The sequence below is a fragment of the Athene noctua genome, chromosome 6 (genome assembly GCF_965140245.1).
Source record: "Athene noctua chromosome 6, bAthNoc1.hap1.1, whole genome shotgun sequence".
NCBI lineage: Eukaryota > Metazoa > Chordata > Aves > Strigiformes > Strigidae > Athene > Athene noctua.
This window is the reverse complement of record NC_134042.1, coordinates 33,742,972-33,767,272: the sequence shown is the minus strand read 5'-3', so window position 1 is coordinate 33,767,272 and position 24,301 is coordinate 33,742,972. Positions and strand designations below refer to the sequence as shown.

Here is a 24,301-nt window from a genome sequence, read left to right as displayed (position 1 = left end):
AGCATGCAGTAAGGACCGTTTTATTGAAAAACATGCTTTTCTCTTGTCTGGGTAGACACAATATTCATAATTATGACTGTATGATTAGATGGTCATTGATAGGTATGTTTATGTATTATGTTTTATTGTTTTATTGTTATGTATACTTGTAGTCACTTCAATGAATGAAATAATTAAGTATACAAGTAGAACTCTGTGAGCAGTAAAAAGGCACTATAAAATCAAGAAAAGTCTATATAGACATGAGCCCATGTCCTAGATATACAATAATTATCATAATATGAGAAATAGGGGCTTTAGTAAAGTTACCAGGTAACAAGTTTAAATCAAAGGAAGAACTTTTTTCACAGTCAGTAATTAAAACATGGAACTCCATGCTACAAGCTGTTGTTAATACTGAAGCTTACATGAATTTTTTTTAGACAAGTCGATAGAAGAAAAGTATCTTGGGCTCATAGCATAACACAGCATCTAGTTGCATCTTGAGCTGAAGCTTTTAAGCAGCAGGACTGTGTAAATACAGAAGAATACTGTAGGGCATCACTGTGCATTTGCCCTGCCCTTCCTTAGGATATGGCTGGAACCAAGATGTGGGCAAGAGGAGCTTTGGTCTGACTGTCTTCTTCAGCTCTTACAGTAAAGGCTAAATGGAGTTATGTGACAGGGGCATAAAAGGAGACATAAAGGTAGGGGGTTGGATGCTGATTTAGTTAGCACTGGTGTAAATCTGCAGGTGCCATCAAATAGTGCATGAGAGCCACAGTGCACTGGGGTACCTGAGAGCAGCTTCAGCCCACCTCCCTAAGGACTCTGTAGGCATTGGTATTGCACTTCCCACTCAGTAAGACAAGCACAGGCATAAATTTATGTCTGGCCACTTTCAAGATCTTGTTCCATTTGCCTGACCTATGAAAGAAAAAACCTTGCTCAAGTAGAACTTGTTCACTTCAGAAAGGACACCCTCTGGGTACTTGACAACTAAAATCTCAGTCTTGAAGAGACTTGTGCACATACTTGCCATGTCGTGCATGCACACACACACCTCCCTGCACACACGTGCTTGCTCACTCACGCAGATCAGCTTCTTAACTGGGGCTGTTCTGCAAGTCCGGAGGGGTTTGTAGACGCCAAGTCAAAGTGTATATGTGTGTTAGGAGAGCCATCAACAAAATCCAGTAAAAGTACACAGTCCTTGTCCAAATTCAGTGTTGCACACCTAAATGGCTAAATTTGCCTTATTGTCCTCTAGTTTTCCTGTTGTCTCTTGAAAACATCGCTGATAAGCATTTGAGGTGGGTTGACCCTGGCTGGATGCCAGGTCCCCACCAAAGCTGCTCTATCACTCCCCTCCTCAGCTGGACAGGGAAGAGAAAATATAATGAAAGGCTCATGGGTTAAGATAAGGACAGGGAGATCACTCATCAGTTACCATCATGGGCAAAACAGACTCCACTTGGGGAAATCAATTTAATTTATTACCAATCAAATCAGAGTAGGATAATGAGAAGTAAAAAACAAATCCTAAACCACCTTCTTCCCACCTCTCCCTTCTTTCCAGGATCAACTTTACTCCTGATTTTCTCTACCTCCTCCCCGCAGTGGCACAGGGGGGCAGGGGATAGGGGTTGTGGTCAGTTTGTCACACACCTCCAGCGTGGGTCTCCCACGGGGTCACAAGTGCTGCCAGCAAACCTGCTCCAGCATGGGCTCCTCTCTCCATGGTTCCACAGGTCCTGCCAGGAGCCTGCTCCAGCGTGGGCTTCCCATGGAGTCACGCCCTCCTTCGGGCATCCCCCTGATCCCGTGTGGGGTCCTCCCCGGGCTGCAGGTGGAGATCTGCTCCCCTGTGGCCCTCCACGGGCTGCGGGGGCACAGCTGCCTCACCATGGGCTGCACCGCGGGCTGCAGGGGAATCTCTGCTCTGGCACCTGGAGCACCTCCTCCACTTCCTTCTTCACTGACCTCGGTGTCTGCAGAGTTGTTTATCTCACATATTCTTACTCCTCTCTACTGACTACTGTTCCCTAACAGTTTTTTTTTCTCTCTTCTTAAATATGTTATCACAGAGACCTTACCACCATCACTGGTTGGCTCAGCCTTGGCCAGTGGCACTGCTGGACATTGCAGCTATGGCACATATTGGCACTATTAGCAGCTTCTCACAGAAGCCACCCCTGTAGCCTCCCCACTACTGAAGTCTTGCCACGCAAACCCAATACAGCATTTTGATGCAGAGACAGTTGCTCTTTCTTTGCTTGCTCAGTACATTACACCACAGGCTCTTGGTACTTACCTAGGGAGCGTGTGCTGGGATTACTTTCCCAGAGCAGCTCATGTGCCAGGGACTCCTTCCCACGCTGGATTTGTGGGGAGTCTCCAGACAGAGAGTGTCTTTAGGCCCAGTTGCAGTCCCGTGTTTCATGTGTGAGTGCAGCGTGTCTCTGTCTCCCTAAATCTGATGGGTGTGTATGAAAATCCAGAGTCAGCCATGGCTGTGTACAAGGACTGTGTGACACCAGTAGAGCAAGTATTAAGTTACTGATGGCACTGCTTGTTCAAGCCCATTTGTTTTGCTTTCTCCACTACTGCAGTAGTTGTGGCAACAGACAGAAATAAGTAAAAGTAAGGGTAATAAATGTATTATTCTCTGGCCTTATCTGGCCAGCACTTAGGGACCTTCTTTTTCTGTGAAGCTGCGCTCTCCCACTGACTACCCTGTAGCTACTGGAGTGTGTGTTAACTCTCTTTGGATTGGGACCTGTGTGTAGTAATAGATAAGCAGAGAAGCCACAGCTTTTCCTTTGAGTTGAATATAGGAGTTTTTCACTTTGCAAACATCTGAATTTGCTGTTTTCTGGTAAGAAATATCAATACATTGTTGCAATGATTACCAAAGTGCAGAGGAGCCCAACCTTCCTCACAGATGTGCACATGCTGGGGCCTCGAGAGCCATGAGATTAGGGGGTTTGGAGAGCTAAGGGGGAAGAGGAGTTGCAGAAGCAGTTTTAAAGTAGAAGTAACAGCTGTGCATGGCTGTGGATTGGACTGAGTTTGCCCTGGTACCCAGCATGATCCAGCTGCCTTCATCTTAGCAACATCAGCTGGCCCCAGGGTGGTGAGGATTACCCTGTTGACAGGTGCTGGCTGTGTGCCCTACCCATGGCATAGGAGTCTTGCGTGAGTTTGCTGAGACCAGTGTTTCAGGAGTGCACCGGTGACCGCTTAGGTCAGAGCCGTGCATGGCACCCTCAACAAGTGTAGTGGCTTTCACCAGTGAAGAGATTCATTGGCAGTTGTAGCCAAGTGTTGGCTTTGCTGCACGGAGTTAAAAGCTGTACCGTCAGTTTGTTTGCTCATCCTCCCCCAGATCTGGCATTCCTCTGATTTTGCAGCCAACTGTAGGTTGTTTTTATTTGGACCAAATTATGCCTGGGGCAAAACTGACATCACTGCTGGGCCTTGTTAGGGAAATGAGGAGCAGAGTGTGGGGAGTCGGCTGCAGGAAGCGCCTCTGTTTCCCACCACTGAACTGGGAGGTGAACTCCGCTTGCCAGACAGGTTAGTGGGGTCCAGCATGTGATGGGGTTTCAAAGCAGCCCTTTGCCAACACCCTTCAGCTATGAGAGGCTCAGGAATCTCGTCAGGTGGAGAGCTTTTGATAAGTTAAGACTTGCATGCTATGTGGTGTAGGCTGCTCCGTTGCTGTCTTGGTGTTTGTCAGGGGATTTGGATTTTTTTTCAATCATCATTTTAAAGAGCAGTACTAGCAGGGCAACAGGGTTTCTGTGTGTCTCTGGTAAATTCAGAATCGTGGATGTAAATAAATGAAGACTAACCACATGGTTTGTTGGTAGGTGGTAAAGACCTTTTCTTCAAGTAGTGCAGAAGTCCTTACTCTGCTTAGCTACAGTGTTTCCAGCTTGAAAGAAACACAGTGATTAGTGAAAATTGCAATGATTATTTCATTTGTGAATTTCCTTTGCTAGCGCCTTTTTTCCTTTGTGTTTAGATATCACTATGATGTTGCCTTACATCTCCCACACTTTACCTTGTTTCATATCTTACACAGTGATGGACTTTAGCAATGTAATTCCTGGATATCCCTTTTATCTTAGTTGTTTCTGACCTTTGGAGTTGTGAAACTAAAGGTGCAAGTAATGTTTTTCCACTGAAGATCAGACACATGTCATATAAGACTGTGTCTTTAATGACACTTTGTAGTTACTAAACTTAACTTGTAAATATTGTGAGCAATTTATCTTCCAAAGTAAAGTACCATTTGAAGAAAGCCAGTGCCTGTTCTAGCCACCAACCACCCCAGCAGCAATCAGCACTGCTCACGCCGCTAACACTGAGCGGTAACCTGGCTCCTATTTCATGCTAAATGGGACAATGAAAGTCTCCTTAGAAATAGGATGTTTCTAAACATATGTGCTGGTTTTGGCTGGGATAGAGTTAAGTTTCTTCCTAGTAGCTGTTACAGTGCTGTGTTTTGGATTTAGTATGAGAATAAGGTTGATAACACACTGATGTTTTAGTTGTTGCTAAGTAGAGCTTATGCTAAGTCAAGGACTTTTCAATTTCTTATGCTCTGCCAGCTAAGAGGTGCACAAGAAGCTGGGAGAGAGCATGGCCAGGACAGCTGACCTGAACTAGCCAAAGAAATAGTCCATACCATAGGATATGCTCAGTATATAAACTGGGCAGTCAGTTAGGAGGGACAGATTGCTGCTCGGGGACTGTCTGGGCATTGGTCTGCAGGTGGTGAGCAATTGCATTGTGCATCACTTGTCTTTCTTGGGTTTTATTTCTCTCTTGTTATATCACTTTTCATTACTATTATTATTATTATTTTTTAAATTTTATTTTAGTTAGTATATGTTCTCATCTCAACCCACGAGTTTTACTTTTTTTCTAATTTTTCTTCCCATCCCGCCAGAGGTGGGGGATGGAGGAGTGAGGGAGTGGCTGCTTGATACTTAGTTGCCAGCTGGGGTTAAACTGCGATGATATATCAAAAGCTTGTTTGATCCAGCACCTAAAAAAATGTGTGTTTTTTAAAGTCGTCTGTTTTTATTTTGGCACAAAATCGTTGATGTTCATAGAAGTATCTATAAGCACAGGCTCTGGAGATGGGCTGCTTCTCATTAAACATGCATGTGCTGTTGTCTTCTTACTTCTTTAGACCTGGCCTTCATTTTGAGGTCAGACTTTAATTTCTGAAGAATACATTTTAAAGCTATTTATAGCACTTTGTGACTACCTGCAACTACTAATGAAAAAGACGTGGCAACAGAGAAATAAATATGTAGCAGTTGCAGCTGCTTTAACTCCACGAGAGGTAGTAAAAAAGAAGGTCTGGATAGCGGAGCGAGATTAACAAGGGGCAGAAGCAAATGAAGTGTCTGTTTGATTGCAAAAAGTTTTACAGGCAGAAGCCCACAACACAGGAGGGTCCTGATCCCTGTATTTAAAGTTTGCTTTGCCGTTTGTCTTGAGTGGGGTCAGTGTTGTAGTGAATAATTTATAGGCAGCATGAATGAGCTCATTAGTCACCTTTTCAGAGCTTAAATGACTTTTGCAGTTGTCATTACATGGGCCTTCTGTTCAACAGCAAGGCAAAAGGATGGCTCCTTGGCTGCTGGCTGGCTTGTGGCAGGACAGCCTGTCTCCTTCCAGCCTTGACCAGCCTTTGTCTTCTACTGAAGCCCCCGATCTGCTGCCCAGTGCTGGTCTAACCTGCAGGCGTTTCTCCAGTGGTAGTTGGGGTTTGGGTTTTTTTGTTATATGTGAGGTTTGGTTTGATATTGGGTTGTTTTCATGTTGTATTTCTTTTTTCCATTATGGAAAAAAATACTGAAGGTTATGTGATAAGTGATGTGGAATAAGTAAAACTCTCTACCTGCATACAAGCAGTAAAAGTGACTTCTCAAACATGCTTCAAAATTTTGTTATAGACATAGCATTGTTTTGTCCTTGAAATGCTTATGGAAGTGCTAAACTGTGCTGGAACTACCTGAGCCTTAGAGGGAGGCATAACTATCAGTGTTTGCAGGACTGCAGATTTAAAGAAAAAAAATTGCCAAGATTGTTTCCTAGTGTTTTGGCTGCCAAGGGCCACTCCATTCTTGTGGCATCCCTGTGAGAAACCTGAGGAATGACAAATTTGCCTGCAAAAAATCTGTGAGTTGTCAGATGCACTGTACCTCCCAGATGACCACAGCTGTTAACTGAAGTTATCTGTTGCCCAAAAGACTGGAGCAGTGCCAAAAGACCCAGCATAAATTAATGCCCCAGTGGATGAGTCAGCCATAATCATAATGAACTTCTGTCGCCGTGGAGAAGCCAAAAGCTACTCTCAGGGAAACCCACCTCACAGGACATGAATGTGGCAGCCAGAGGGTGGTTCTCTGGCCATAGCTGGCAACAGAAGATGCTGCTGGGATGCAGGTAATTTAGTTGTGCGTTTTTTCTGTGCCAGCTTTCCTCCTTCCTTCCTGAATCTTATCTGCTTTGCCTGGCAGCTACTCTCTGGTTCAGCCTTGGAGCCTGCCCTGCCTGTGGCTGCGGATGGGGGCACAGGACAGCGCAGAAGCTTTCTGCACATGCCACTCAGTCTTTTTAGTCCTTCCACTGCAGTTTTTCATTGTTTTACATTTCTGCTCCCTGATGTGTTTGGTAGGCTGGTATGTAGTACTAAAACCACACCAAGGATAGAAGTCTGCTTAATCATTTTATGACACTTTGTTTCCCAAAACCTGCATCCTCTCAGCGTGCCTTTGCAGTCACAACTGTAGGGCCAGCCTTGCTTGTGCCATTATAGTTTTCCCCCAAACTTCTGATCTTTACTTCTGTGTAGTGTTGGTTGCTGCTTTTCCTCCACCTTGCTTTTAAAATTAAAACAAAAATTCAGTTGATTTCTGGTTCTGCTGATTACTTGTATGTTTGACTTCAGCTGCCAAATGGTGAATACTAATGTTGAGATAACTCCAGGCCACATTTTGCAGCTTTACACCTGTACAACAGATAGCAGAGTCTGGGCACCAAACCCCAGAAAACAGTTCTTTCTTTTTTCAGCCTCTTCAAATGCTGCAACAGTACCAGAAATACTGGCTTGTATTGAAATTAATGTACCAGTTGTGTTAGGTTAGGTTAGGTGTGATTTCAGACCAATATAGCCATTATATCTAAAGACTCCCGTAAAGATATGTTTATCCCAGCAACGTTTTGCTTCCCACTGGCTGGGCTACCAAAATAAGCTGCACTGGCAGAAGCTTCAGTTTACCACTACAAGCTACGTTTGTGCTTGGGGTGCTAGTATGTTGGTGTAATTACAGTGGGAAAGCATCTCTCATATGGACTTCTGTCCTGGTTTCGGCTGGGATAAAGTAATTTTTTATTTTTTTTTAGTAGCTGGTACAGTGCTGTGTTTTGGATTTGGTGTGAGAATAATGCTGCTAACACACCGGTGTTTCTGTTGTTGCTAAGTAGTGCTTATCCTAAATAGAGGATTTTTTCAGTTTTCTGTGATCTGCCAGCAAGGAGGTATACAAGAAGCTGGGAGGGAGCATGGCCAGGACAGCTAGCCCAACCTAATCAAAGAGATATTCTATACCATAGAATATCATGCTCAGCATATAAACTGGGGACACTTGGCTGGGAGGGATGAATTGCTGCTCAGGGTCTGTCTGGGCATTGGTCAGCAGGTGGTGAGCAATTGCATTGTGCATCGCTTCTTTTTCCCTCCTTTGGTTTTATTTATCTTTTGTTAATATGCCTTTTCATTACTATTATTACTATTAGTTATTATATTTAATTTTATTTTAGTTAGTAAACTGCCCTTATCTCAACCCAGGAGTTTTACTTCTTTTTCTGATTGACCTCCCCATCCCACTGGGGGGGTGGAGGAGTGAGTAAGTGGCTGCATGGTATTTAGTTGCTGGCTGGGCCTAAACCATAACAACCTGTTTTAACAAATGTATGTAGGACAAACTAGCATGCATGATACTCTCCTCCCACTGCACTCATGTACAGAAACACACTTGCTGGTAGCTTGTCAGCTGTATATAATTTTAGCGCTAAGTATACTCATTTTCTTAGAAGCTGCAAGTAAGTGTTACTACAAGAACATCGTAAATGTGCATACATTATTTTATAAAGGAAGTATTTCATTAAAACTGGATTTTTATTTTAAGAAATTAATTACATTTTAGCCTGTAGACACTTTTGTTTGCTTGCACTTCTGGCAAAACTTCATGGTGCTCCTTTTCTCACCTATTCAGTTCTGTTTCTGTTGGGTTTTGCCAGCTGGGGCAAATGAGAACTTGAAGAATAATTAAATGAAAGGCTGGAAAAATGCTTTGTAAATCAGATTCCATGGTCCCAAGTGAATAAGCAAAAGATAGAAATCTCCCATCAGTAAGCTGGGCCTTCATTGTGTGTGCAGCTTATATCTTTAGCTAGCGTGTGGGGTGGGAGGAGAAAGGAGGGGCACGTGCTTGTAGAAGACATGGGGCAGGAAGGCTGGATACAACTGTGCTCAGAGCAGCTGCAAGGCAGGAGTTGCTAATTTTTTACGGGAGCAAGGCACTGATTGTCAGCAAGTCATAGGTGTGTTACCTCTGGCTGCGGCAGAGACTCTGGCTGTTCGTGTGAGAATTCAGATATGGCTGTTTCTCTGCCCCAAAACCAGACATAGTTCAAACAACAACAGCAAGCTGCTCTGTCATGGTTAAAAATAAAGAAGTGTTGATACTGCTGGTTCTGTATGATGGACTGGAGAAGAATGCTGGGAACAGGAGCTGTGAAAGAGGAAACAAGCAAACACAAACTGTATTTATGATTCAGTTCTTAGTAGTACCTGAAGATGTTCAGCATGCTTCTGCTCTGTACAAGATTAAAATACATTGCCTCAGAGAAAACAGAAGTTTAGAAATGGCAAGATTGATTAGGGGACACTGGTCATTCTGCATGGGGGAAGAACGGGAACAAAATGAGATGGCCAGTGTATGGTGTTAGAGCCTGGAATATGTCCCACTGGGGGGTCTGATCACTGATCACAAGGGGTAGCAGCCCTGTCCAATTCAGTCTATGAAAGGTACCTTGCACCTTTTCAGAATAGGGAGGGTTTTGTGTACAGCTGCATGTCAAATTATAAATTCTAATGAGCGAGCTTAGTTGGCAAACTTGCAGCAGACTTCAGGGAAGAAATTTGACTCTGATGTAGAAAGAATAAATGTTGATAAGGATGCCAGTCAATGAGAACAGTATAATTGGACATCAGGTTAGGAATGGGGTCTTAAAAGTGAGGGTAAGAAGTGCAGGTCTATTGAATGGTGAGACTGGTGAGGTCAGAGGGCAGAAAACAGAAATATTAACAAGGTCATGTGCCATGGTTGTAATACTAGCAAAGGAAGATGTTTCTAGCAGAGATGGAGGGGGGAAGATGAGCTTTGGAGGGTTGGTAAAGAGCCTGTGACCCTTGCTGTGCTCATGTGCTCGATGGCTTGTGGGAGGTTATCAGGGATTCCAATCTAGAGGATGATAAGAGATAAAGGAGTGTAGGGAGATGGCTGGAAATCCTCATTAGATACTGCAACATCTGCAGCTGGTATTCTGAAATTTGAGTGGAAAGATTAGACTGTTGTATATTAGCCCACAAGGCTAAAGTGCAGCTCTACAATGTTGGTACTTCTAATCAGTCTTCGGTACGGCAAATACTTTGGTCTTGATGTACAAACAGTTTTCATCTGTCAGTGTTGCAAATCTTTTGCTAAATGAGTTAGTATTATTGTTGTCTTAGAAATGGGGAAATCAACACCCTAATAAATTTGGTGGCTTGCCTAAGATTACAGTTACTTGATGGCTGTATGTCAGATGTTCTGCTGTAGTCTCTAAGCCAGCAGTTAATGATCTTTAAGTGGTGCTGTATGAGACTGTATTCTCCTTTCTTAGTCATATTAAGTATTCCAGCAAAGAGTCAGAAGAGCTGGGGGACAGTCTTCCCAAGAGGGAAGATACCGGTGTTTACCTTGCTGCTGGTATTTTACTGCTCTGCAAGTCAGCAGCTGCAGTTGCTGTTGAGCTCAGGGGTGAGTGGGAGCCAGCAAGAGGCTGCTGCCCCTCAGGGGGTGCTTCAGTAGGGAGCCCAGTGCCAGCCCTCTGACCTGGCCTGTGGTGTGTCCCCCTGCTCTCCTAGGCTTCTGCATCACCCGGTGCTGGCCCCTGTGCTTGATCATGCTGGCTTTTCTGCCTACATGGCAAATGTCTTGCAGTGGTCCTTCACTGTAAACCTTAGTGTGCACTCTGGGAAAATTCTGCCCATCACGGAAAAGATAGAAAACTCTGGAACTGGTCTTATTCCACCAGTATTGATGGGGAACTGATTTTGAACAGAACTGAGCAGTGTACCTGAACAGGATGTGTACATAATCTATTCAAGGTGTAATATTCTTTGCATGCTACCCTCCATCTCCAGAGGCATCCCCCTTCTTACTTCAGAAATACTTCTCATTAGCTGAATTCTTCTTGGTAGTCTGTTCTAAGACCCTTGACTTTTACAAGTGATGATAAATGCAATAAATTTTGCTTGCTGATAAAGACACATGTTGATTCACTCAGAAAAACGTCCAAAGCATTTGGAGTTATGTCAGGTGGGTGGAGTTATGACTTGGTAATTTAGTTTGGCTTTGAAACCAAACGGCCATGAGATAAGAACTGTGTAAACTAATGGTCTGCTGACTGTTGGAGTGCTCTGCTGGTGGAGTCACAGGGCCCGGTTACCAGTGGGTAGGGGTGATACTCTGCTGCCTGATAGGTATTCTACCCATTCTTCAATCCAGCTGCTGGCATGTCTTCTTGAAAATATGCAAGAATGTGAAATAGCAGTTCACTGGGTAGGAGAGGGAAAGCTATCTGCAAAAGAAGGTCTTAGCGAGTTATGACCGGAATTTCTAGTCTGAAAGAATCAACGAAGTGCTTTTCAGCCCTGCACTTTGAGAATGAGGTAGCTGCCACTCTTGTCTAAAACCATGAATTTCGCAAGTGTCAGAGAGATTAAAGGAGGTAACCCATGCCTTGGGAAATGACTAAGTACAGACACAGATATGCAGGAGGATACAGTGGTGATCCTGGTTAAGCAGGGTAATACTGACTGCGTGGGCCAGCGCGGAATTCCTGCAAGGTCTTGAGACAGCTGTCCTAACTTTTCCAAATAAAATGGCTAAAATGCTTTTCTTCTTGGCTTAGGGATCATTTCTGTGTCCAGAACTGCATTGGAAACAATTTACCAATATACCTGTATTTCTAACTTGTGTTGTTTATACATTTCTGCAGTAGATCTTTTCTGTACTGAAAGGAAAATTAATTTTGAAGTATGATAGATCTGCAAGCCTTGTTTACCCAGAGCGGAAAAATCCTTGATTTTTGTGGATCAGCTACAAAACAATTTAATGTACTTGTTTTGCGAGTGAACAGCTATACCTTAATTCTGTGCTGCGAATCACTGAAGCTGCTTGAGATCGAGCATGTTGCATATGAGAGACTGCACGTTTAACTAGTGCTGTCTAGACTGGGCAACTTCTTTTTAATTTTTAAATCAAATTAGTTCCCGCCGATTACTTTAACTGATGGTAAGCTTTTTTTACTCAACACTAGTTGTGTCAAGGTATGGTAGCAGACGAGAAAATGCACCATTCTTCCTAATTAAACCAGGCCTTATTTTAAAGCAAAGTCCTTAGACTGAAGAAATAAGCTGTGGGGTTTTTTTCCTTGGCAGTTACTGCAGATTTCTGCAAGGCGGTTCTACACAGCACAAGCGAAGGCAGACCCGGCGCAGGCCACAGTTCCGCGGTGCAGCGGAGGCCCCTGCCGTTGTCCCGGTGGCGGCTGCCCGCGGGCGCGCTCCCCCCGGCCCTGCCGCCCCCTCACACCGTCGCAGGACGGCTGTGTTGGGGACCGGCCGAGGGACGCTCCCGACACCGGAGGCTCGAGTCGTGTGTCGGTGGTGGGCTCGCAGGCTTTCCGCCTGCCGGGAGGCGTGCGGGACCCAGCCGGGTGCCTCCGTGTGGAAAGATGTCTCCCCTGCCCCTCCCGAGGGGGGAGGGCGAAGCAAGGCTCCGGGGTGTTGATCTCGGGACTTCTGGTGCTTGGCGGTGCCTTCAGCGGCCACCGCGCAGCCAGCTGCGGTTCTGCCGGGCTCGGGCCGGCCGGGCCGCCCGTCACGCCGCGGGCCGGGGGAGAGACTCGTACAAGTGGGAGCGCCGCTGCCGCCGGCGAGGGCCGGCAGCGCTGCCGCTTCTCTCCGCCGCGGGGACTTCTCCCCGGGCGCTTCCCGCCTCCCTCCCGACCCGGGGAACCCGCCCGCACCCGGCAAACGCCGCCGGCCCGGCGCGACCCCGGCGCCGCTAGGCCCGCGGCGCCCGCCTCGGAGGCGACCCCGCGCCGCGCCGCCGGGCGGGAGCTGCCGGGCCGCGGCGGGCGCCCCCGCGGGAGGACCCGTCCGAGCAGCTGGCGGCGGCGGGCGCCCCGCGGGGGTGGCGGCGGGCCGGGGTCCCCGCGGCCTGCCGAGAGGAGCGCCGCCCGCGCCGCCGCCCTCCCCCACCGCCGGCGGCCCTCCCTTCCGCGGCTTCTCCCGTCTCGGCTGGCCCAGCCCACGTTTTCCCTCTCTCCCCTCCCTCCCTGGTCATGTGTCGCCTTTTTTGTTTGCAGTGGAAACAATTTCTCGCTCTTCGGCTCGCACCGAGGCGGACCGCTGCCCGTCGGGAGCGCGGGGCGGGCGGGGGGCGGGCGGCGGCCGGGCCCCATGCTGGCGGCGGGGCCCCCAGCGCCGGGACCCCCGCGGCGCTCGGGCTGAGGCGGGGGGCGCGCGATGCCCGGCTCCGTCAGATGAAAGTTTGCGCCACAGCCATGAAGGGACCGCGGTGAAACCGCCGCCCCCCTCCCCCGCCAGGTAAGTTGTTGTTGCTGTTGTTGTCGGCGGGGATTGCGCAAGGCGCCGGCGGGCCCGCCTGGGGGGCGGCGCGGTCCCGCCCGGGCCGGCTCGGCTCGGCTCGGCCCGGCCTGGCCCCGCGGCCGTTCCGCGCCACAACTTGCCCAGGAGTTGGTGCGCGGCCGCGGCGTGCGCGCCGCCGTGTCCCCGCCGAGCTCGGACGGCCGGGCCGCGGGGCCGGGCCACGGGGCCGCCTCCGGCCCGAGGTGGTCCCGCCGGGGGCTTCCGGGAGCCGCTTGGGCAAGGACTTTTGAATACGCGCACACACACACGCGCGCACACAGACGCGCGGGTATGTAAGAAAGAGGCTGACGGAGGCGCGGCGCAGGGCGGGCGGCCAGCGGCGGGGCGGCCGCTGGGCGAAGTTGCCCTCCCGGCGCGGCGGGGCCGGCGAGGGCCGGTGACATCTGGCCGGCATTGGAGGTATGCGCGCCGCCGGCCGCCCGCGCCCGCCCAGCCGGAGCAGTCCCAGTCTCCTAGCAACGCCATTGATTGGCTGCGGCGGCGGCCAATGGGCGCCCGTCCCCCGCCTTTCTCCCCCCCCGCCCCCCCCGTCGCGACAAGTACGGTGGGAGCGCTGCGCTGCGCGGGGGGGCTGCCCGGGGTGCCCCCTCCCCCCGCCGCTCCCGCCGGGTGGCGGTGAGGCGGGCGGCTGTGCGGTATCTGGTGGGGCACCCGCAATTGGCAGCGGATTAAAAACGTTCGCCCGACTGCGGGCTCTCATGTGACCGGCGCTCCTTTGTCTGGCGACGGGGCGCCGCGGCAGCCGCTACGGGCCTCGTTAACACCCCGTCAGCCCTCGGGCGCAGGCACGGCCGGGCCCCGCCGCCGGGGGGGCCGCTCCGGGCACCCTTCCCGCGCGGCGGCCCCGCTGGCAACCGCGCTCCGCCGGGCCTGCCCGCAGGCGGCGGTGGCCGGCCCGAGGGGGCTTGGCGGGGCCCGCGGCCGCCCCGTCACCCGCCGGCATCCGTGAGGACCACTGCCTGGAGAGGGGGGAAACGAAAGAAAGAAAAAGGGATAGTATGGTACGGCCCTCTGGGGAGCATACTGGCAAATAAGCAAATTAAACAGAAAGAGAGCAGCATGTTGTCATAGCAACAGTGCAATTAAATTACTTTACTGTCAGCCATCAGATAATTTTCCTGTTTAGAAGCTCATGGGACATAACTTCCATTTGGAGTCAAAGTTGAGTGTGCGGTGTAGGTAGGCGATGCCCGTGCCCCCAGGTGCTGGTGATACTCGTGTTTACCTTCTGCTAGCCCCTGGATGCTGTTTTGAAAGCTAGGAAGTGGGATCTACGTAAGTTTGGCCTCCCGGTGTTTATATCTGCTTTGGTATTTTTTCCTCTTCCAGATTCTTGTGTAAAACCACACGTGTTCACTGAGCCTGTTGGGTGATGGTGTGTGTTAACGGGCTTCTGTGCATAAAAGTTCTGTAGGTTCCTTTTTTAGTAATGGCTGCTTTGGTATAAAGTGTTTATAGGAAGACCTGAGGAACTCTTCTCTTTCATTTTTTCCCTTTTGTAACAGCTGAAATAAAGTCTATTATTTCTCTTTCCCAAAATATGGCTATCTTGTTCTTTTTTTTCCCTGTAGATAGGCGATATGTTTTGTTGTTACCTGTAGTTTTCTTGCCCATCATTTACAGTGGTCAGCTGTGTGACTGGATGACTTCAGGGAACTGCTGAAGATATGTTTTAGATACAGTGAATCATTTTGCTGCTGTTCAACGTTTGTGCAAGAAGTTTCATTGTTTTAAAATCCATTATTAACTCTTTCCAATTTTTATTTCGCTTCTGTTCACATCTCCAGGTCTAAATCCTGGCTGGCAGTTTTACTGTGTGGAAGAGCGAAGGGAGACTGTCTCCTGCTTCTGAAGTAGAATTGTTGGGCTCCTGTCTCCTTCTCTTGAGTTGGGCAGGTGCCCAACTTCACCTAGCCCCTGAAAGTCTCAGGTCCTCCCAAATATTACTACTCACAGCTGTCCCTCTGGGGCCTGCTGGTGCAGTACCCTCGGCAGCTCATTCCCCCTCTCCCAGGCCACCGTTGAGCATCACAGCAGTCTTTCTGACTCTGTTTTCTACCATGTTTGAAATACGGTTCAGCTTATGTTAAAATCTTCTCTGTTTACATACATTCTTAAAGTGCTCTATTCCTCTGGTGCTTGTTTCCCTGTGTCTTGGCCCTGGTCCCAAAACTACCGTGCGTTGCTTTGCTTTCCCTCCTCCCTTCTCTGTCCCTTGCTGGTTTTGAAGTTCTGCTGTCATTTCTGAGTTTTGTTGCAACTGCCTCTGTAGTCAGATTGGATCCTTGCCTGCCTTAGCCTTTAACCAGAGTGGGTTTAATCACGGTGCTGTTGTATTGTCCACAAAAGTGAAACAGCTGAACTTAATCTGAAGCAACTGGCCTTAAGCCCCTTTATTTTTTTTATTTTGTAATTTTTTTTTTTTTTTTTTTAGTTCACATGCTGATTAAAGTGATGCAATGGGAGTATTCAATGATTTGATACACATACTCATCATTAAAGGGACATGTCTGTAGGATTTCGTATGGGGCTTCATGTACAAGCAGAATTGAGGTGTATTGAGATTATCATCTTACTCTATTGACTGAAATTTCTTCCCTTGTCCTGACTTTAGATTATGTTATTCAACAGTTGAGGATGAGTGTTTATGTGAGTCTGTCATTTTTAATGCAGATGGCAAAAGGCCGAGTGACTGGTTAGGGAAAAGCTGTCAAAATGTTATGTGGTATCTTTTTATGAGCTAACTTTTCTCTCTGTTTCTTTCTCCCCTTCCTTTGGATTTGCTCTCCCAGCAGTTGCTGTATAAATGGGTCCAGTCATGCCTCCCAGTAAGAAGCCAGAGGGCTCAGGAATTAGCGTTCCCAGCGGATTGAGCCAACGTTACCAAGATAGTGATTTATCAAAGGCACTTCATGATGACGAGGACCTAGATTTCTCTTTGCCTGCCATCAGATTAGATAAAGGGGCCATGGAAGATGAAGAACTAACTAATTTGAACTGGTTACATGAGAGCAAGAACTTGCTGAAGAGCTTTGGGGACTCGGTGTTAAGGAGCGTTAGCCCTGTTCAGGACATCGGTGATGACACGCCGCCGTCTCCTGCTCACTCTGACATGCCCTACGATGCCAAGCAGAACCCCAACTGCAAACCTCCTTATTCCTTTAGCTGCCTCATATTTATGGCCATTGAGGACTCGCCAACCAAAAGACTGCCCGTAAAGGATATATACAACTGGATCTTGGAACACTTTCCGTATTTTGCAAATGCACCCACTGGATGGAAAAATTCTGTGAGACATAATCTATCCTTGAATAAGTGTTTTAAGAAAGTGGACAAAGACAGAAGTCAGGTAAGTTTGGAACTATGGAAACCTATATGGCTCTGAAAATATTCACCTGCTAATCCCAGAAGGTGTCAGTAACAGTGAAATGCAGAATATGCAACATTGTCCCTGGTAACGTAATTCATTAAATTCAGAGAGCCAACATTTCTTTAGCATGTCTCATTCTGATTTTATTAAATTCATTGTCTAGACATCTGTAAAAAAGTACTCAGGGTGTGTGTGTGTGTGTGTGTGTTTTTCCCCCCCAGCTGGTGTCTTCATGCATAGTAGTTAAATATTGTTTTTAGTTATCATGCTGTGGTAATGGTTTCCAGCTATACTAGATGAATGTAATCATGTTATAAATAGGCTCCTTGCTGTTCTTGGCTTATACAAATGTATAGTGAAAGGGTATGCCTTATGTAAGAGTCCATCGCTTTTCCCCTGGTCTGTGTTGTAATCCGAAAAAAAACTTATTTCTCTTAGACAGAAGTAGTTCTGAATTTTGGTGATGAAGCTTTGTTCCAAGCTTTGTTTCAGGCACGTTTTAGAGAAACTGTTTGAAGAGAGGAGATAGGTTTGGCATCAAAGGTGAAAGTTACTGTTCACCGAAATTTCAGTTGTTCTCTCCCAGGGCTCGTGTAGCTTCTGCAACTGGTGCGGTGGCGGAAGCCTGGGGAGCACATTTTTGCTTTCAGATCTCTGTTACTGTCGCCTGGTTTCATTGCTGAATCCTCAGCGGCGTCTGCAGGAAGAGGCTGTGTGCAAGGGAATAGGGAAGCAAGCCGAGTGGTGGAGGCAGTTCTTTGCATAGCCTTCTACTACATCAGTCTGCCTGGGAGCAGGTATCAGTTTCTGAAGGGGACCGTCTCAAGAAACAGTGGTCTGGATGAATCTCTGGCAAAGTAGGAGTATACTGATAAAAATATCAGCTTGCAGATTAATTTCTCACAGGTTAGTGAAATAAATAATGGATAAAATCACATCACTGACTGTCTGTCTCTAAAATCGACTGAAGATCAGAAAGCAGACACTTTCTCCTAGCAGAAACAATAGATGCACTCAACTTTTGTATTTTGGTGAGGTAAATGCCGTGATTGTTTTGTAACTGGTAACCCTGAAACTAGACTTCTGTTGGTGGTGCTGTTCTCCCTATTTTGTGTGCAATTTAACTTAAAATGCTGTGGAATAGGAGCTCAAGTAACTCTAGAGGAAGATTCACACATTATCCTAAACTAGCAACTTTTCATTTTAGGTTACTTAACTTTTCTCTGGAGCTTTCCTTTTTTAAATGATTGACGCTTTTTTTTTCTTTCTTTTTTAAAATGTTGTTCTGTAGAATCCACTGTCTGCATATTGCTGATCACACACTGTATGTTGGTATTTTTATAAATTAGTTGCTGTGAAAGATTTTGTGTGAGATTAAAAAACCTGTTCCTGAACAGGATCTTGTTTTGTGTAAACCAGAGTCTTAAATTCTTGTTTGGAAGTGAGACTATAATAACAAGTGCCACACCAGACTTTTATGATCCTGTCCCAGACCATAAGAAACCTTCACACAACACACGTAAAAAATCTCAAAATATTGTAACTGGCAAGGCATGTGTTTAACATTGCCATTTGTGTTTTGTTCTATACCTCTTCCTCTGTTTACAAGTTGACTATTTAGATTACAGCTTCCTTCCTATGAGGAACTTGTCTTCATGTCAGTCTGTCAAATATCTGGCAGTCTGATGAACAATACCACGACGTGCTGCTTCTCCACAGGGAAGTGGCAGAACACAATGCATGACTAGTCACCTACGTCTTGAATTTGTGATTAAAGCCATGGTTACAGAGCTAGACAACAAGGTGTGGTGGGAAGGCCTTCTTGTATGAATAACGAGGTGGGGTTTTATTCATTCTTGGAAAATCCCAGGTTATGAGAAAGAATTTCTTCCATCTCCTGGAGATGCTAATAACTGCAGGTAGCCAGCTTCAAGGTGAATGAGATTAGAATCTCAAACGTAAAATGCATCAAAGCAGGTCCTCTAAAAACCCTGCTGGGTTTTTCTCATGTCCTGGCCAAGGGATGTGGCAGACAGAGTCCTGAGCGCAGAATTGGCACTTGGTCAGAGTTGCTGAATCAGGTGCTTGACAGCTAATTGTGGACTTGGAAAGCAGTAAACGTCAACTGCTGGCTTTGAAAATACCTCCGTGTGTGTGCGCACGCACACTTGGGGTTGATTCAGGTACCTTGCAGCAAGCATCTCTGCTGTTCAGAAGGAAGGTGCCCGTCTCAGGGGTTCTGTGGTTTTGGGCTGGGGAAGTGGGGACTCTCCTCTTTAAGGAATCATTTCATGGTAGTTCTTCCCCTTTGCAGCCAGATTCAGCACACCGCAGGTTTGGAGTCTGCCTGTCTTACTGTTTTTACGTGGGGAAAAAAAAAGCGCATTTAGCAAATGGCATGTTATAAAATGCTAACAAGACAGGCTCTGAAACATGTACAGTATGGAGGGAAGGAGTTAATCGGTGCTGGGAATTGCAGGCATTTGCCGCTTGATGTGCGTTGACACATTGTGAAAAGCTAGAAGCTTTTCCTCTCATAGTTGTGCTTTCCAGTGTTTGTTTGTGTAGCCTTTCAGTAATCGTTTTTCTAAAAAAAGTTCTGCTGAACACTTAATTCTTTTTTGAATTCCCTTTGCATAGTAGTTTTCTCAATCTTGGGTTCCACTAATTTATATTCATGGGGCTAAGTATGTATTTTAATAGTATGCAGCTTTTTCTGCCTGCATGTGAATGCTTGCATTTCTTGATGTGAGGTTGTTGTAGCAAAGGGGGGGAGGGTGGGAAGACTTACAGGCTGCATCGCTTAGTTTTTGACTTGCCCTGTCCTGGTGCTTTTAGGTCTGGTGTGGAATGCCAGGAAAAGACGTTTTTCTCCTCGAATTTGTTTATGCACTGCTGCTATTCCACTGCAATGCCATCAGGCTTACCTGGCAAGGCTGCAGAGTGACTATTCATGTAACTTTGCCATGAGGCTGATCTGGATCGAGTCAGAGAGCCGAGCTGAAGAAGGGAAAATGCTGAGCCCTTGATTGTACAAACCTCTTTGCATTGAGCTCAGCAGTTTAATAATAGTTGGCGAGAGTATGAAGGATCACATGATGGGGAGTAGATGAGGAGTTCCCTGGCTTTGTTTATACTGCTGGACCTGTGAATTCAGTCATTCAGATTAATCCTATTGTGAACGTACAGATCTAAATGTCCTCTAGTGTGTGTCCCATTTAGTACAGCTAGCCCATGACTTCCCTGACTTCCCTACCATCTGGTCCTTGGCTATAGAGAGGAATTTTTCTTGTATATGTGTCTCTATAGCAACGAGTTTGCAGTTGATATGGAAAGTAAGCAGTTGCCCTAGCAACGGAGTTACTGATGTGGCAGCTTCTCTGCTTGCAGGGAAAGGGCTAAGCTAGTTCAGACGCATTATGTAGGTTTGTTGTAATTATAGCTGCGCCCACTAGTGCTGCTCTAGCTAAGGATCTGTTGAAAAATTTTGTTACAAGCCCTATTTTTTTCCCTCGTGAATATTTGTTTTATTTGTGTAGAGATTCCTGCTTTGAACAAAGGCTAGTAGGATTGTATTTTCAGGGCATGTGATATGTCTGTGCCTTTTATGAATTCAAACTTTCTCGATCATTATTATCAAATGAGTGGATGAGGGGAAAGTATGTTTGACCTCGCTGGCTTCTCTGATTTTTTTTTTATTTTTTATTTTTTTATTTTTTTTTTTGTCTCAGTGAGCAGCCCAGCAGCCCATGGTTACAGAAGCTGAGGTTCTCATTCCATGCTCTCTTCCACTATGCTGCTGTCTTTTCCCTGGTCTGTGTTTCTTTGGGCATCCATTCTATCAAGAGGGTTCCTCTTTGTGTCTGCTCTGTGTTGTCTGAGATAGGGAAATGCACATACGCTCCTGACTCTGTGCATGTTGAAGAAATTCAAGTCTCTTAAAGGTTTGTTTGACACTCGTGCTGAGGGACGTCTTAATAAAAATGTAATGAGGGTAAAGGATATGTTTATGGGGACGGGAGAAAATTCTCTTCGCTTGATGTGGAAGTTATTCTTAGAAGTACATGGTCCATAACTGGGTCATGGAGATCCAGCCAGGCTCCTCCTCCGTCTGGAGCAGGCTCTGAGATCTGAGGACTCCTGAGTGTTCCTTGGGCTCTGTGAGAGCTGACGTCCAACTTGTCCTCATCTAATGCACTGTGTCTCGTGAGTGCTCTGCCAGGGCACCTGACGAGAGCCGTAGGGGTCTCTTTGGGCACAGAAGATTTTTCAGGAGTCCCTCCTGCCAGCGTCTTTCCTCTGATGTGATAATGTCTGGGCTTTTGACAGGTAAAACCCTGCAGAACTATAAGCACTAGCTGGAGTGAGAGGAAAAGGAGCCTGCTTGTTCTTAGTTAGAATCTGCTAATCCAATCTGCATATACACAAAGGTGAGAGACCAGGGACTCTGTCCTCCCTCTTTTAAAGATACTATTTGAGAAGATCTGTGGAAGCTCAGTGATGCTCTGGGGATAGAAGTGATCTCCTCCGTTTTTGATATTGTTATCACCTAGACTGACCCCAATAACACAAGCATCAGAATTTCACTGCATTTGTAACGTCTGGTGGAGCTAAAGTGTTAAAAAAAAACCCCAAACCAACCAAAATACCAAACAACAAACCAAAAACCCCCCAAACCAACAATAAAACAACCCCACAGATTCATGTTACAGACTTTGGGTGATGTTGACTCCATTAATAAAATAATGTCCTAAATAAGCTGGTCCAACTGTTAATTTCCCAAACTGTTAAAAGGAGATGTTGTGGTTTTAAGATGGAATTTGTCCAGTTTAACTTGAAGTCCATTTTCATATACTAAAAAGTTAACTAGTGTCAGAAATTTTCTCCTCAAAGAGAAATGAGGGTCATCTCATTCCAGAGCAGTCACAAAAGTCTCTAGAACCATACTGTAATATGGGTTTCTAGATATTAAATGATTTTTGGAGAGCTTTTCTTGAACCCTTTCAGTTTTGTATTTGAAGTGCAAACCCAAGAAATTATACAGAATATTTAGATAACGGATTTCCTAAAGCTGTGCGTGGAAATAGCACACTTACATTTCACTGGCTTCCAGCTAGTTGATGTTACATGAGAGCTTACTCTTTGCGGTAGAGTCTGCCTGTATTAACTGGTTTAGAGCTGTACAAAGCATAATAGTTCTTTTTCAAGTAAGGATGAAGAGCTGGCAATATCCAGGGAGGTCTCTGAACCCTTTATCTTAGATATTTACATTATCTTGCTCTTGGTTCAGATAGCCTATGGGCAGGTGCCCTTCTGGGTAACTGGGGTATTAGCTGCACATGGACAGACTGTTGACCTACCAGAGGGGATTGGCTACCTAGGTTAAATAAACTGGAGTAACTGGCCATGTCTGTGCTCTTAACTCACAGCAAAGATGGTATGAAGTGTTAAGCAGCACTGAAGGAGCCTGGACAGGAAAGCAAGAGCGAGTCGCTCTTTACCTGTTGGGCTTGGGCTGTGGTGGGGTTGATGAGTCCATTTTTCAGCCTTTGTCACACCTCCCTTGCTCCTGGAGGTCTACACACCTTCCTGGCACATGAACTTTTGTGTTTCTGTGACAAACCGTGGATCTCATCAGAGGTCTGATCTGGCTGGGTTTTTGTCTTACCCTCTTTTTTTTTTTTTAATTCTTGAATTGCTTTTCAGCTTAATTCCCCAATTCAGGTCAGAGTGAAGTCCAACAAGCAGTTGTGCTGATACAGTGGAGGGAGTAGAGATGATGGGGAGGCTGGGGGAACACCCCTGGTTGGGATTGCTAAGGAGGCAAGCCATTCCTGACAGTAGAAAGGAGGCTGGGAGCTGTAGGGAGAGTCGGTGTACAGCTGCTTGGTGGGGTAATGGATGTCATCCCTACCACAAGGTAAACACTAAGGTGGAATGAGAAAAGAAGTTTAAATACAATGGAGGGCTTTCTTCTGCTGGCAATGTTTCTTTTGGTTTTCCCCTAGGATCAGGACTGTGCTATTTGTTGTTCAAGTTGTCTGTGTTAGTGGCTCTTTGAGGTGTTTTACAGCTGATTTTTAAAGTTATCAAAGTCTGGGCTGCCACCATTAGGCATGGTCCCTGGCTGCCTGTTCCCTTTGCTGGGGGATTGAACTGATGCGGGGCTGTATTGCCAATCCCTCTTGAGCTCATACTGGCATGTGTGTCATCATGCAATGAGCGGCCTGAAAACTTTGTGTTTATTTTTGTTTGGGTTATTTTTCAGTGGACGAATTTAGTTGGATTAATTTTCAGCTCCCTGCTTAGGTCATGGTCAGTGTGGTCAGAGGAGCATCAGTGTCAGCACAGGCCGTGGGCTCAGCTCTGTTTAATCTGGCATGAAACCATGCCTGTGGCTTTCAGCCAGCATAGAGCTGACCTGGCAGAGGCAGCAGAAGGCAGGGAGGGAAAGGGGAAGGGAAGGGGAGGATGCTTTTACCTTTGAAAGCACAGGCTGCACTGAAATCACTGGAGCTGCTTCTACAGTCAGATAGGTGTTTGGTGCTGGATTGAGCCTGTATGACATGGGTGAACTGGTCCTAAGAAAACTGTGTGAGGGTATGTGCACACACACGTGTGTGTTCTCAGCTTTGTGAGGTTTGTTTCTTTCCATCTCCTGAAAGTCTTAATATTGGCAGTAGAGATGCTTCTGAGTGGAGCTGTGCTGTGGATCCTCTCAAAAGCTATTACGGAAGAGGGAAGGATGTCCATAAAATCAATTCTCAGGCTTGTCTGTGAAGTTGTCTTTACGTCCCCGTGACCACCTAGGTTTCTTCCTAATTCTCAGAGAGCTAATGAACTGCCATTGTCACTGCCAGCAAATGAAGCATGGATCCTGGGGCTATGCTCTGATTTGAGTGCGGAGGCCTTGCTGATGATGGGACTGGAGTACGTACATACACAGGAGCACTTTGTGTCTATTAACAAACACTGGCCCATGGGGGGATCACTGTGAAACCCCTGTGGTGGTAGGCAAAATGTGCCCCTGAGCACCAGGCCCACGATGGCAGCTGTGCTACCTCCAGTTGTAGATGAACATCAGAGATGAACTGGACTTGCTGGTCTGGCCAAGCATGTGCTCTTCTGCCTTGCGCTTAAGTTCTTCAACAAAACATCTAAGAATCCACTTTAATTACAAAATATGTGTCCCTTAGACTTCCTCCTTTCCTAAAAGGGAAGTGTTTTATGTTGGCTGAAAGAGCACAGTAAATTGTGCCATGTGGCTTCTTTTCCAGGGTGAAGACCTCATGAAATAGTATTTAAAAGACTTGATCTTGATTGAGCAGTGGAAAATAATTGAGTAGTTGAAAATACACTTCAGGAAGCCTGAAATAGCCTTTGAGTTGCCAGAGAAGCTTCCTTTCCTTGCTCTACTTTCAGGCAGTTGCTGTGTCCCATTTGCTGACCCAGGTAGCTGAAACCTTGGCTCCTTCCTGCAGCAGCTCCACATTTGTGGTAAAGTCATTTGAACGACTGGCCCGGTGGGGTCTGAAAAGTAGTCTCCAGGCTGCTCTTACCTGCTCCTTTTGTGTTATTTTCAGCTAATTGGTGTATCTTCATCATTAATCTAGTTAAAACAAATGAATGGTCCCGGGTAACACAAGCTGGAATCCTTATGAAAAGGGACCCCATGTGACTTTGTTTTTAATTTAGTTTCTTGGTATTTGTATGTTGGTCAGTGGTGGTTTAGCATATAAAAGTAATTGACTTCTGTCATTTCAAGACCAGGCAGACCATTGCTAGATGAAGTCATGCAGCAAGCACAGTATCTAGCTAAAACAAAGCAATATGTTATGATGCAGTTAATCTTGTGAACACAGATTTTCTTAAACACCAAAACCTCCCCCCACCCCCACCCCCAGTGTGTTTGCCTCTGC

At 46.4% G+C, this 24,301-nt stretch overlaps 1 protein-coding gene across 8 annotated transcripts in view; it reads left to right on the top strand.

The window, feature by feature from the left end:
• FOXN3 (forkhead box N3) overlaps positions 1-24,301 on the top strand; it is a 213,556-nt gene that overhangs the window by 62,050 nt on the left and 127,205 nt on the right. For 5 of the 8 annotated variants that reach the window (XM_074908527.1, XM_074908526.1, XM_074908524.1 and 2 more), the window contains exons 1-2: positions 12,779-12,949; positions 15,805-16,361. In XM_074908527.1, coding sequence (XP_074764628.1) covers positions 15,819-16,361 — 543 coding nt within the window. In that variant the 5' untranslated portion in view covers positions 12,779-12,949; positions 15,805-15,818. Of the gene's footprint in view, positions 1-12,778; positions 12,950-15,804; positions 16,362-24,301 lie in introns of those variants that run through there. The other 3 variants (XM_074908521.1, XM_074908523.1, XM_074908522.1) reach the window with 3 other exon arrangements.